The sequence below is a fragment of the Propithecus coquereli genome, unplaced genomic scaffold (assembly GCF_000956105.1).
Source record: "Propithecus coquereli isolate 6110/MARCELLA unplaced genomic scaffold, Pcoq_1.0 Scaffold14, whole genome shotgun sequence".
In the NCBI taxonomy this organism is placed as follows: Eukaryota; Metazoa; Chordata; class Mammalia; order Primates; family Indriidae; genus Propithecus; species Propithecus coquereli.
The window spans coordinates 3,261,066-3,276,030 of record NW_012138302.1 but is presented as its reverse complement, the minus strand read 5'-3'; the positions used below and the strand labels follow the sequence as shown (position 1 = coordinate 3,276,030).

General features: G+C 34.1%; 1 protein-coding gene across 1 annotated transcript in view; it reads left to right on the top strand.

Annotated features, from left to right (window-relative positions):
• The window catches only part of LEPR (leptin receptor), a 66,848-nt gene extending 56,353 nt beyond the window's left edge, over positions 1-10,495 (top strand). Inside the window, exon 17 of the mRNA XM_012639325.1 lies at positions 9,668-10,495. Coding sequence (XP_012494779.1) covers positions 9,668-10,495 — 828 coding nt within the window. The remainder of the gene's footprint in view (positions 1-9,667) is intronic.
• Positions 10,496-14,965: the final 4,470 nt, after the last annotated feature.

The following is a 14,965-nucleotide window of genomic DNA, read 5'->3' as shown; positions in this document are numbered from 1 at the left end:
TTTTAAGATACAGTGGGTGTGAATGTTCTTATTTGTAAGACTGTGTTTTACCTTTGCAAATATTTGACTTTCTAATCGTATGTTTTTTAAGCATAACTAACCCACAGTTAGTTTATTTCTAGGGCTTAACAGGTGCATAAGTAACACCATTAGGAACAAATCAGGTTTTGAAATATAATGGGAACATTTAAAGAGTGTAGAAGAATATAGAATATAAAATACAGAATGTAAAAGATTTTATAAATGATTAAAATCTACTAAAATTCAGTAACTTTTTTTCTATCTAGCCTTCTGCTTTAGTCTCCTAAATAACTAAAATTTAATATTTTAAGGAAAAATAATATCATATAATTCACTTTATATTACTAAAGAGGAAAAGGCAAACTTACTATCCACCCTATGCTTTTATATTCATATTATTTTATTAATTATTTCATAGGGCTGATAGCCTTATATTTTCTGATGATAAAACCGAGGCTCGGAGTGGCTCAGTAGCTTGTCTTGACCTCCCTGCCTGTACATGTAAAAACCATGGTTCAAACCCAGATCCATCTGACTCAAACTGATACCTTTGCCATCAAGTTGATATTAACAATGTATTCCTTAATGTACTATGCTACCTAAATCGTACACTTAAAAATAGTTAAGATGGTAAATTTTGTTGTGTATATTTTAATGCATTAAAAAAATGGGCAAAGGATCTGAATAGGCATTTCTCCAAAGACGATAAAGAAATAGTCAATAAACACAAATGAAAACATGTTCAATATCATTAGACATTACGGAGATGCAAATAAAAAACATAAGATACCACTTCACACCAGCTACAAGGGTATAATAAAAAAGACAGATAATTTGTTGGTGAGAATACGGAGAAATTGGAGCTATCATACATTTATGGTGGGAACATAAAATAGGGCAGCCCATTTGGTAAATAGTCTGATGGTGTTAAACACTGAATTATCATATGAACCAGCAATTCCACTCCTAGATATATACCTAATACAAATGAAATGATATATCCACATGGAAACTTGTATGTGAATATTCATAGCAGCATCATTCATAACAGCCAAAACATGAAAGCAACCCAAATGATGAATGGATAAACAAAATGTGGTACATCCAATTCTAAAACCAACCAACCAACCTAACAAAGAAAAAAGCCACAATATATTACAAAGAAAATAGACCAGGAGATCGCATTGTTTTTAAAAACAATTCAAACACAAATATAGCATTTTTTAAAGAAAGCAGTAATTATTTATATAAAGTATTTTCCTTAATTTGTTCTCCATATTTAGATTTTTTGAATGATTGTTATGAATATGTTCTATACCTGTAATTCCTAGACATCTAATCTGATTTCTAAAATTTTCCCTAAAATTAATCTATTTCACTTCAGAAGCTATCATTCTCCCTCCCTTCAGTTTATATTAAATCTAAATCTATGCTGAACATATAGATATGCTATATGCTGAAGATGAAAAAAAAGAGCCAATATTTTGAGATCTCTCCAAAGGAAAAATAAAAATAAAACATTTATTTAAAACTACTGTATGCTAGACGTTGCTAATAAAAATAGGATATTATATGTGATTAAAGATAATTCAGCTAATATAATTTCCCCCAGATCCTCTTTCTTTTGTATGTTCTACTTCCTTTTCTCTTTTAAAATTAATTTTTTAAATAATATAAATACATCAATGTAGAATAGTATAAAAACAGCTCTATACCAACAAATCTTAAAATTTTCCATATTTTCCTCATTTTTTTAATAAGTAAAAACTACAGATAAAGTTTGTCCTGCTTGTTCCCCTCACTATTTCCAGTTCCTCCTTCCCTCCCTAGAGGAACCCACTTTTAGGAATATTGTACATGCTTGTATAGTTTGTGCTTTTGTACTTTCTTACATCCACATGTGTATATCCATGACCAATGAACAGTAATCCTTTGGGGTATTGTTCATGTTATGGTACATTTCATATCATTCCAATTCCAGCATTTTTTTTTTAGCCCTATCCATGTTGACATAGTTAATTGAGTTTGCTCATTTGGACTAGTCATGGTATCCCCCCATATGAATGTAGTGCAATTCATTTATCCATTCCCCTACTGGTGGATATTTAAGGTGCTTGAACACTTTTTTCTATTTATTACAAACAATACTGCAGGAGTATGGTTGTATATGTCTCTTTGTCCTCTAGTGTATATGCCTTGATATTTCTCATTATTTAAAAAATGTTTTTTGCAAAAGAATATGTGAGCATGATTTAATAATAAAATAGTATGGAAGAACATTTATTGAAAAGTATCTTACCCTTCTCCACCCCTCCCTACACTTAATCTTGCTGTCCAAATGCTACTGGTTTTAATTGTCTGACTTCTGACTTTTCCTGGCAGGTCACCTCTATATTTCTAAAGATAATTTGCTTGTGCCACTCTGAAATATAGACATTATCTATTGATTTCTGGCTACGATGGGGATTTACTCATACACATACCTTTCCTCCCCTTCTCCTTTCCTCATGCTTCTGCCAAATATTACTTTTGTCCCTTTTTTCAATTCTTTGAGTAGTCACCTCTGCAACCTCAGAAAGATCTACTTAAACTTCCATTTCTTGTTATATCAAATAGAGACTATTTCTTGGAGCTTTGGAGCTCCCCTACTTTTTTTTTTTTGGTAAAATAAGGACATTAGCACTCGTAGCCTTCCCTCCATTTCTCCCTCTACTTTTGAATTCCTGTAAACTCAAACTTTACACCTTTCCTTAAGCCAGGGTTGACATTATGTTCTGTGCTGTAATATGTCTGTGGGTTCATTTAAAAAATGGGAAAACAAACTGAATTTACGTCGTTATAATTGCATAAATATTGTTCCTTGCTGAACCAAGTAATATAATGTGATTACACTTCTTAGAGGTTCTAATGTGAAGAGGAATTAAAAAAAAGATATTAGGAATATTCTACGTGTTCAACATTGTGTCAAATTTTAGTTGGCTTAATTTTGGGTTTGTATCCTTTTTTTCTTTTCCTAGAGTTTCTAATTGCCCCTTCCTTCCTCCCTTCCTTTCTTTCTTCCTCCCCCCTCTTTCTTTCCTCTTTCCTTTCCCTTCTGTGTGTTGCTATTATTTAAGCTATTTTATCCAGTTCCCATCTTTACTGGAAACCTTGTTCCAGCGCACTCTGTCAAGGAAATCCTCTGTCCTCCTACTTCCATCTGGATTAGGCCTTTTCTAAAATTGCCATAAACCCTTACTCTGAACTTTCCCTTCACTGATTTCTAGACAGCACTGTTTCCTGGGTTCCTATTCTTCCTCCTTCTTAACTATTAATGTATCCTGAAGTAACCTCCTAAGAAATGTTGTGTGATAAGTCTGAGTCTCTCCATGCCTGAAATTTTTTATTCTAACTTCATCCTTTGACAATTTGACAGTGGAATATCAATTTCTGGATTGAAAGAGCCTTTCCAATAGAAAAATTCTTGCCTTGTCATCTAACATCCAGTGTTACTTCTGAGAAGTCAGATGCCATTTGATTTTTACTCCTCGGTGGTTATTTGCAATTTTCTTTCTTTTAAAATAGTTTTTAAAATATTTTTATTATTTTGAAATTTCGTTAATGAATCTAGGGTGGTTGTTTTTTCATTTAACTTGGTTATCAGACTTTGGTTTCCATGTCTTCTGTCAACTCTGAGAAATTATATTATTTCTTTGGTAATTTCCTCTTCTCATGTTTCTTTGGTTCTCTTTCTAGAATCTGTATTTTTTGGATGTTAGATCCTGTGCATAGATTTTCCATATTTCTTATCTCTTATATAATATTTTTTGTTTCTTATGACTCAAGGGACATCATTAAAAAAATTAAAAATAATATTCTTTTGTTTCTTTGTCTTTTCGTTTTACATTCTGAGACCTTGCCACTTCCTGTTCTTCTAGTGCTTCTGATGAAGTTTTATTTTCTATTATATTTGTCAATTTCCAAGTATTCTTTTTCATAGTATTCTGTTCTGGTTTTCTGTGTGCAATATATTTTTTTAAATTACTAGAAATACCAATTAGAAGATTTTTGCTTACTTGTTTTAAAAATTCTCTGCTCTATTCCCTGAATTCTGTGTTTGTGCTAGGTCAAATTTTCTCATGTTTATCTTGGCCTTTTTTTTCTCATCTCAGACTTTGGCCAAATATCTGGTCATCCTTTGCTTTCCTTTCATGTTTAGGGATGAAGCAGTAGACTGGCTGCCCGGGAGCCTGATGCATATAGGCACGGATTGTTGCTCTGCGTGAGTAGACAGGGCTTCTGGCCAGATGAGGAAAGATGTACTCTGAGATGGCTGCTCTCTTCCTCCCCACACAGTTCCTTAGTTGCTTTTGAGAACAAACCCTCATTTTGGGCATGAAGGCTAGTTCTCACACAGCAGCTCTTCCACGTTCAGTGAAGGAGTAAAAGAGCCCCTGCTCCACATGCAGAACTTCCCTCAGGCCCTGGCTTCCAGCCTCAGGTCTGGTTTCTCTACGTGTTTTTGCCATTTCTTCACCCGCCATCTCTACTGTATTCAGCAGGGCTAATTGGCTTCTTCCTCAGATGCAGCCTCCTCTGGATATATTCTGGTCATCAGCTTCCTTTGCTCATTTTCTTTGGTCTATACTCTTCCAAATGTTCTTCACGTTTTAGGAATGTGTGAAAATTACTCATTTCATATTAGCCCTCTCAGATCATCTTTGTTGTGGATCTGTATTTGATTTATTTACATACCGTCATTCTAAGAGAAACTCTGTAGAGACAAGAGAGGAACATATATATTTAATCTGCCACCTTGAATCAGAATATGTACCTCTCTACACCATTTCTCTTTGTATTTTAACAATTAGAATCTTAAACATAGATTGAATTCTTGTAGGAAAATGTACTATAATGACTCAACAGCTTTACTTTTCTTCCAATTCAAATTTCACAATGTAAAAGACCTTTTTCAATTTGTTTTGTATCTTTTTTCTTTAATATTTTTGCCAAATTAATTATTTTTCTTTTAAATCCAAATCATCTGAATTTTTCCCCTTAAAGATATTTTAAGCTTCTTTAATTTACCTTTAATTCATTCCGTTCCTTTTCGTTCTTTATTTATTTTGCAATATTTTTCTCATTCTCTCTTTTTTTTTTTGACCCAACTCTGCTCCTTTTCTTACATTGATGTGAGTTTTCACAAGAGTGTACTCCACTTAACAACTTACTTTAGGAGGGCGAAAGCTAAAAACAAATGGATTTTTCCTTGGGATCTAAAGACTATCGTAGATTCCTCAGCTTACTGTAGGCCTTCAGAGAAGCATCTTAACAACCCGTGGACTCCCAGAACACCATCTTCCCAGATCTGAATCAGAAGCATCACTGAAATTGCTAGAATGGCCTTGCGAATGTGTGGAAGAGCTGGTGCGTTTCCTAGTTAGAAGTTCTATTTAGCAGTAGCCATCTCCTCTCTGCCCTAAAGTGCATATCACTGGGCCTAGAGGTGTATATTTCACTCCTTTAAAATATGACTTTAGTTTTGTTTATTTTCTTGTTCCTTATAGCCCTCCAATTATAAGGAACCAGGAGAGAGCATGAATTAAACAGCTCAGCTTTATCACAGCAAGTAGTAGAAGGAAAACAAAGAACTCGTTCTTCTGCCTGTTTGTGTTTGGGACATCTTTTTATCTTCCATTGTATTATAGAAAAATTGTTGGTCCAGGACAAAGAACTAAGTTAGGGTGCTCACTCTGCTCTAATTAGCTGTGTAACCTTAAGCAGATAATCTTGGCAAGACTCAATTGCTTTGTCTAAAAAAAAGGAGAGAAATTTGGACCAGATGATTTCTTAGATCTTATTTCTAGATTTAAAAAATCCATGGTAATGGTTCTATGATTCTATTCTTCTTCATTATTTCTATTTTAGCTCTTCTTTCTCTTTATTTTTCAATTTTTCTTTTCGCTGCTCTACTCTTTTACTCTTTCTTGTTACGATATCGTTATTGGTTCCCCTCCACCTCCCGTTTTATTTTCTCAGCTCTTTGTTCTTCTCTACTTTTCCCATTGTGTTATTCCTCTATAGTTTCTCCTTTTCTGTGGTAATTAAAAATGTCCTTAGAGTGTAAGAAAATGGGAACTTTAGCCTTCCCTAAATTACCAAAATTTTACTCTTTCCTAAAAGGATGCATCACTGCAACATAACATAAGAATTTATAATTCAGAACCCATGCTTGACAGAAAATGTTTTTGAAATCTTTTATCTTTTGCTTTCTGAGTGATTTTTTATTTTGCATTCTTATTTTGTTTTATTTTATCTAAACAGAGAATGGACATTCTTTGAAGTCTAATCATGATCACTACAGATGAACCCATTGTACCAACTTCCCAACAGTCTATAGAATATTAGAAGATTTTTACATTTTGAAGAAGGGGAGCAAATCTAAAAAAATTTCGGTTGAACTTTTGAAAACTAACATATGGTGGATCATGTTGATTTAGGACTTAAAATAGATATGTAAATTTGGGGTCAAGATATAGGTTCCAGTCCAGTTCAGTTTGGATGTGTGATTAATTTTCAGGTCATCTAAAGTTTAAAAGTAATATTCATGAGTTCTGGCTTTTGATTTATAATTTTCTGGTCATAAAACATTTAAAAAGTTGTGAACTGTTGCTGTCATTACATATCTATTCAATATTCTCAAATATACAGAAGGCAATGCTGTAACTAGGTGAACTCTAAAACTGCAATTTCTGACACATAGCTTGGCAAATACAATGACTCTAAGTACAGAACACAAAGTGTTTAATTTATATATTTAAGTCCAAATTTTTCCATCTTAGATTCCCTTATAGACACTTCAGCCTACAAATTGACCCATTTGGCTGTTCTTTTGAATGTCTTGTAGCTTTTTTGGTACATAAGTTTGGTCAATCTGTGAATTTCAATATTCAATATCCTTGAAAATGGCTTAAGTGCTAAGTCCCATTTCAGTTCAGAGAAAGCCAGAAGTTGTGGTTAGTACTGGTCACAGGCCAGTGGAAGTTACAGTTCATATCAGCATGACCCCACATACCCAGGTCAGATTGATCAGATCGGAAAAGAACATCAGCCTCCAGTCCAGCCTCCTTGTGAAACTCTTCCTTATATCTAATTTATTTTCACTGAACCGTCCAAGACTTCTGGAAGGCAGGGAAGTGGGCAGTGATGCAAGCAATGGAGACTCTTTGGAGCTTTTGCAGATAGTCCATGGTGAGGACAGGGCTTTTCTACCTGAAAAAAGACCACTCACTAGTTCTATGAATTTGGCAGATGAAATGTGCTGTGTTGCTCACATTCAAATAAAACCAAAGCCTCTGTTGGATGAACCCAAATAGCATTCAAATTTAAGACATGTATGGACCACTTATATTTAGATTTTTTTCATAGTTTTCTTTGAATGTAAAAAAAGCTAAAAAATAGAAAGAACATGTCTTTTTTCCTTTTTGTTGACTATTAACAGATGTCATTGGAATGTAAAATCTGTGTGAAATTATGAAAGGATATTTTTTAATTCCTACCAGTTGAATGAATCCATATTTAATATGTGCCCAGACTATTCTAAAAACTTAGGTGCATTAGTCAAATAACTTTTTAATGAATATACTTTTAATAAAGTTTTGTGACCCATCGATAAGATATATTTCAATAATATATGAGTCCGTTATTTCTTATTAATTATTAGTGAAATCTTCCAGCTGAGTTAATTTGAAGACAAATACAATATTTTGTTTCAGCAGTTAGTTACCAATTATGAAGTTTTAGAGAACATGAAATATACTAAACATGTCATTTGAAGAATATATGTGAGCTTGACTACATGCTGTGGGTTATTTGTATGTATTTTTTGTTTTCATATTGATAGCATCTATTTACTTTATTTTGCAACCTTAATTTCTAGGTTCACTTAAATTTTAAGACAATTCATGCATATATAGTAGAAACCTTAAGAAAAAACCAAAATGAGCAAGCAAATATTTGAAGGAAGTCACAAATCTATAGATTTCCGTCAGAAAGAAAACAGGCATATGAACAGTTTTTCTCTTCATGTATTATGTTCGTAGAATAACAGAAAAAGTTGTATTAACATAGTATTTGTCATTACGTAGTATTTTAATACATCATTATCATATTTAGTATTTGGTATATTTATTCTTTTATCGTTTTTAACCACTAGTATATTTCACTTAACAGTTCAAAACTATGCTAAATAAATTGTATTTTTATATGGACTACACATGCCATTATTAAGAACAGCTGGGTATATGGTGATTTCAGGCAATAAATCTGAATTCACTCCATAAGTTTAAAAATTGTAGACCTGGCGCGGTGGCTCACGCCTGTAATCCTAGCTCTCTGGGAGGCCGAGGCGGGTGGATTGTTTGAGCTCAGGAGTTCGAAACCAGCCTGAGCAAGAGTGAGACCCCGTCTCTACTAAAATTAGAAAGAAATTAATTGGACAACTAAAAATATATAGAAAAAATTAGCCGGGCATGGTGGCGCCTGCCTGTAGTCTGAGCTACTTGGGAGGCTGAGGCAGGAGGATTGCTTGAGCCCAGGAGTTTGAGGTTGCTGTGAGCTAGGCTGACGCCACGGCACTCTAGCCCAGGCAACACGGTGAGACTCTGTCTCAAAAAAAAAAAAAAATTGTAAAATTCAGAAATTAAATTACATATATGATGTATAAACTGAACACATTTTATAGCACTTAATTTCGTTATGTTAATTTTTTAATGTGATGTATTGACAGTATTTTTTATTTTGCATTTTTTTCAATGTGTTTACATTGTATGAATTGAGCTTTTTGCATACGTATTCTTGATTTGTAGCTGCTTAGCAGGATTTTTGTTGTGATGTAACCATTGTTCCTATAAAAAATATGATATACATTTGTCTCGTGTATTTGTCTTCATTCCACATGTTCCATAGTATATATTTTTATATGAAGTTATTTATAAGGAATAGTAATTGACAATATGATCATCTCTTTCACTATCGTTTTCAACAAATAGGTATTATTAGTTCTTTTTTTCAGATAATCTCAAGTAGATTCTCAGTATGCTGTAAGGCAGATAAGTTCTTAACTTTCATTCACAATTATTTTACCTTCATTCCATATCTTATGTCATAAAATAGTTATTTTAACTATCTTTGAAGAAGTCATTTTCCTCATTTGATTTTATTTCATTTTTTTCTATTTGGGGCTTACATTTTTAGTTAATTTGCTCTAAAATATTAGGGATTCCTTCAGAAGACAGCACTTTCCAATTTCAGTAACCAAGAGCTAAGCATTTGCAGACACTAATTTATTTCTATCCACAATGCCATGAAGGAAGTGTTGAGCATATTTTTACAGATGAAGAAACTGCAGAGCGGAGAATGTACTTGTTCATGGTCAAAGAATTAGAACTCAAGCCTAAGTCTGTCTTGTCCCAGTTTTAAACACTATCTTAAACTGCCTGTCCCTTAAATTTTTTTTATATATCTGGGTTTCAGTCCGAAACTAATTAAATTTGTGGTTGATTTATGTCCTTTATTACTAACCTTCCACACTTCCATTTCTGCAAGCATGACATAATGAAAAAAAAATTTAATATAATAGAGCATTAAAATGTGTCTTTTCTTTTAGCCAGAAACGTTTGAGCATCTTTTTATCAAGCATACAGAATCAGTGACATTTGGTCCTCTTCTTTTGGAGCCTGAAACCATTTCAGAAGATATCAGTGTTGATACATCCTGGAAAAATAAAGATGAGATGGTGCCAGCCACTGTGGTCTCTCTACTTTTGACAACTCCAGATGTTGGAAAGGGTTCTGTTTGTATTAGTGATCAATGCAACAGTGCTAACTTCTCTCAGGCTGAGGGCACCCAGGTAACCTGCGAGGACGAAAGCAGGAGACAGCCCTCTGTTAAATATGCCACGCTGGTCAGTAACTCTAAATCAAGTGAAACTGATGAAGAACAAGGGCTTACAAATAGTTCGGTCAGCAAGTGCTTCTCTAGGAAAAATTCTCCACTGAAAGATTCTTTCTCTAATAGCTCTTGGGAAATAGAGAGCCAGGGTTTTCTTATGTTATCAGATCAGCATCTGAACAAAATTTCACCACACCTTACATTCCCAGAAGGACTGGATGAACTTTTGAAACTGGAGGGAAATTTCCCTGAAGAAAATAATGTCAAAAAGTCTGTCTATTATTTAGGGGTCACCTCAAGCAAAAAAAGAGAGAGTGATGTGTTTCTGACTGATGAGTCCGGAGTGTTGTGCCCATTCCCAGCTCACTGTTTATTCACTGACATCAGAATCCTCCAGGAGAGTTGCTCACACTTTGTGGAAAATAATTTCAACTTAGGAACTTCTGGTAAGAAGACTTTTGTATCGTACATGCCTCAATTTCAAACTTGTTCCACTCAGACTCATAAGATAATGGAAAACAAGATGTGTGACCTAACTGTGTAATTTCATTCAAGAAGTCTTCAGATTTGCATCACAATGGGTCATATGAAGTGTAATATATTACTTTATAGCTGTATATATTACTTTAAAAGATGGGAGAGAGAAAAGAAAATGGTCACAGTCAAATTTGAAAATGATTGTTTCAAAATTAATGTCCATTTGTCCTCAGTAATATACGCAAAAAATGTGAAAAAGCCTTCATGAGCCTAGTAGTGTAAATGGACTCTTATAATGATCCTAGTCACAAGCTGTAGTGGGAAAGGCTCTTGTTTCTAACTAGAAATTAGCTAACAAATAACAAATGCCATTTTTTGTGAACATTAGACCTGTGTAGAAAGAGCTAATCTTTTGTATTATACCTACTTATGAAACACCGTCAAACTAATATTTGTGAGATGTAATTGTTCTGTCAGGGGTGTGTTCGTTTCACCTTGAGTTGTCTTTGTGTTGTGCAATTCTCACACACACACACACACACACACAATTTATACTTAATGGGTGTCCTTGTGCATTTTGAGAGTATGTGATGTGTTTGTATTTTGTACTATCAGACTATGTGATTTGAAGTAGACACTTCCCTAAATGTTGAAGATAAATAGAAAAGTTAGCCCTGGTCTAAGGGGTTATACTTGTGAAGACTAATAAGTAAGTTAATTGATATGTACCAAATCTAAGATACATACCATAGAGTGAAGACACCTACTAGAATGGCAATACCCATAACCAGTATTTTAATGACAACACTGCACTTTTGAAGGCATATTGTTAATTTTGGCTCTTCTCTCTAAAAAATGTTGAAATCATCACTTTCTATACAGTTAGATTGTCAAACATCACTGTATATAATGCTGGAATCGTCTTTCCTCATACCCACTTGCACATACACTATTTTTTTCCTCACTGAGCGTTCTCTTGATATAAACCAACCACTGTGCTAATAGTTTGTATACTTTAAGTCAATTAATTATTGCAATGGTTGTATGAGACATGTTTTACTATTGATATTATACCCCTCTTAAAGATGAGGAGATTAAGTAATTTGCCCAAGGTCCCGGAGTGGATGATGGAACCAGAATCCAGATTTAAACTCAGATCTTTTTAATGCTAATGATTATGTTTTAAACCTATACCTTACATTGCCATCCATTTAAAAAACTGATTTGTAATCAAATAAAATGTATTAAGAAGAAATACAATGCTGGATGAAAAATTAAGTAAAAATTGCACAAATCTCATGCTTGCCTTTAAAGACAAGATTAATGCAGAAGTTTATTATTTATTCAGCTTTGTATGGCAAGAAAACGCAAAGGCAGCCTGTTGGACAACAAACTATTAATAAATTAAGAAACCCATACATGTAGATGTTCAGTGGTAAGAAGTAAGAAGTTCAAGATTATCGATATCATGAAAATAAATACGTTAGTGCTCAAAAATACTCCTACGGGTTGCTAAACATCATCAGAGTTTCATACTTCAACTGAGACAGGATTCTGCTGATTTTACTGTTACCCTAAATAAATCCCTATATTCCATCTCCATTGCAGTTGTAGCCATATGAAATGAGCAGTTCTAAACAATGACAAAGATCTTAGGCCCTAACTGACAGATACTTTCCACAGTTCATGATCATTTGCCACTCAGAAATCAATAAAGCTGTTTCATGTCATAAGTATTGTTAAGAGGATTTCACATACCGAACTGATGACTCTCTTACACGAAAAAGGTCTAGGGCCCATACCAACCCACTAATTAGTGTGGTAGGAAAGCCTTAGTTCTATGCAAAGATAAATGGAGAAGATTTTTTTTCACTGATTTTCAGGTGGCTTTAGAGATTCAGAAACAGACAGAAATTATTACATGTATGGAAATTTCCATAAAATTGACTATTGTCATTTTTAATGCATGCTCAGAATGTAGACCTTTAATTGAAGGTACAGTATAGAAGAGGTAGAAAATTATGTTTTGCCCCAATCTGAATGTAACTGGAGATTAACCCTTGAGCATGTCCACTGACACACAACATTCTCCTGTGGTCTGGGACCCAGAACAACAGGAAAGAGAAACTGATAGGTGTTCCAGTCAGCCCAAGGATGCACTGTGCTGTGTGTATGCTGGTGTGATCCAGATGTCCCAGGACCACTGCAGTGCTGCAGGTCTGAGTTAAAGGAATTTAGTGACAGCGTATTAACCTGGGATCGCTGATACCATCCTGCTGTAGCTTCAGTTCCCCAAACAAGCACACAAATAAACAAAAAAAGCACTTCAGAAATATTGAAATTCCAAGGTACTTTCCTTCACGGAAAAGGTTGAACTTTGGCCTATTGGCATGTATAGAATTAGATAATATTTATTGTCAGTGTGCTTGAGTTCTGATTTCTACTTTTGAAGGTTTATTTCACTATATACATTATTATGTTTTTATGAGTCCTTGTGAAAATTATCTGCTATTAAATAGTGGATTTTCATAAAATTCAGGGAAAATTTAGAATGTTTTATACTTCAAAATGGTTAGATACTCTCCATTTCTTCCCAGGGCTTCTATAAATAAATTTTAAAGGAAGGAGGAGTTGAAGTATTAGATTTGGACTTTTAAACTTATGATCAATTTGAAATTTTGAACATTTCACTTAAAGGCCTTAAATTGCTGGGCACAGTGGTATGCCCCTATAGTCCCAGTTGCTTGGGAGGCTGAGACAGGAGGATTGCTTGAGCCCAGGAGTTGGTTGCAGTGAGCTATGATTGTGCCGCTGCACTCTAGCTTGGGTGACAGAGAGACCTTGTCTCTAAATAAAGAAACAAATAGATGCCTTAAATTGCAACACAAGGTTTCCCTAAATCTGAACTTCATGAAAAACAACTCAGAAATTAATAATTTGAGTTATGGCTTCAAGTTTAAACAGCCTGTTTGAAGATAAAGCATTCATCAGGTTAACAGGATTATTGGTTTCCTAGCTTAAACCTCCCCAAGAACAAAGATGGAAAAAAGTTGAGGCACACATCACTAAGGGTAGGGACCTCCTGTTGGAGCCTTATGTCCCATTTAGAGATGAGCTACATATTGACCAGAGGAATAGGAACAGTTATTCTTTTCTTTTTAAACCTAGTCTTAAAGTAGTACAAGGAGTTGGATAAAGTTCCCAAATCAATGTGAACTTCACTGGACTTAAGGTTTTATAACCATAGGCATGACATTCTTCTACGTCCTCTCACTGTTATCCAACAAAACCAACTCCCTCTTTCCAAATGTCAAACATATGGTCACATTTCTTCATGAATATTCATGTTAACTGCTTGAAAGCTGAAGAAAGAGAAACTTAGGCTGTGAGACTTGTTGAGAGTTGTGTTCACAGTGCTCGCACGTGGAGCTGGACAACATCCTGATGGATCACTACATATGGCAACCATCAAGTTCTACATCACCTCGATGTGGATGGAAAAAGACCTCTTTCTAAATCATTTTCTGCGGGCTTTAAAAGAAATTTCTTCTACATTTCATCTTTTGTGAGTCATCTCAATAGTTACTTTAACAAACTCTTAAGTATTCATTATTTCTCAATTTTAAATCACAAAATTAAAATTGCCCACTCTATTATGATTAAAATAAGCTGCATTTGAGAAAAAATTTAAGCATACTTACCAAAAAAATGTGAATACCTATTTATAAAAGGAAGCTAGATAAGTCAGTAATTTTACTCTTCTTGAGCAGCTAGTTAGAACAATAGCACTCCTGCACCTAATCACAAGGTTGGCAGAACAGTGTAAAAATGAAAATCTGCATTAGAACTGAGATATTGGTAATGTATTTACATGATTATCAAGAAATGGTTTACATGGGGTTTTATATTGAATGAATTATTTTTATAAGAAATTTATCATATTTATGTTGGAAAGCTGCTGAAAATGTTTATTTTTCGAAATTAATTAACATGTATGGCACTAAATTCAATTTTATGGGGCTCTCTGCCAGAGTATTTTAAATAACATGTTTATTCAAAAAACCTGGACGGGCATATGCACAAACAATGAGTGCGATGCTCACCTCCGGGGGAATGGACACACTTGAAGCTCGGACTTGTGGGGGAGGGAGGGTAAGGGCATCATACGTAACCTAATCATCTGTACCCCCATAACATGCTGAAATAAAAAAAAACATCTTAAAAAAACAAACAAACAAACAAACAAACCTGGAACTGAGAATGAATTTGCAAGGTATTTAATTTTGCAGTGAAATACCTGTATTATAGATATTGCACTTTAAAAACCTGCATTGTTTGGCATGCAGTTAACATTTTCTCTTTAGTCACGATTGCTATGTTAATAAATGTTATAAACAAAAGTGCTGAGATATGCATCTCTAATTGTTCTATAAAATTTAATTATCCTAATTTTCCTTTATGTCCCCAAAGTGATAGAGAAAGCAGTGTACATTGTAACTGTATACTCATCTTTTTGTCATTATTAATCAAAAGAAAT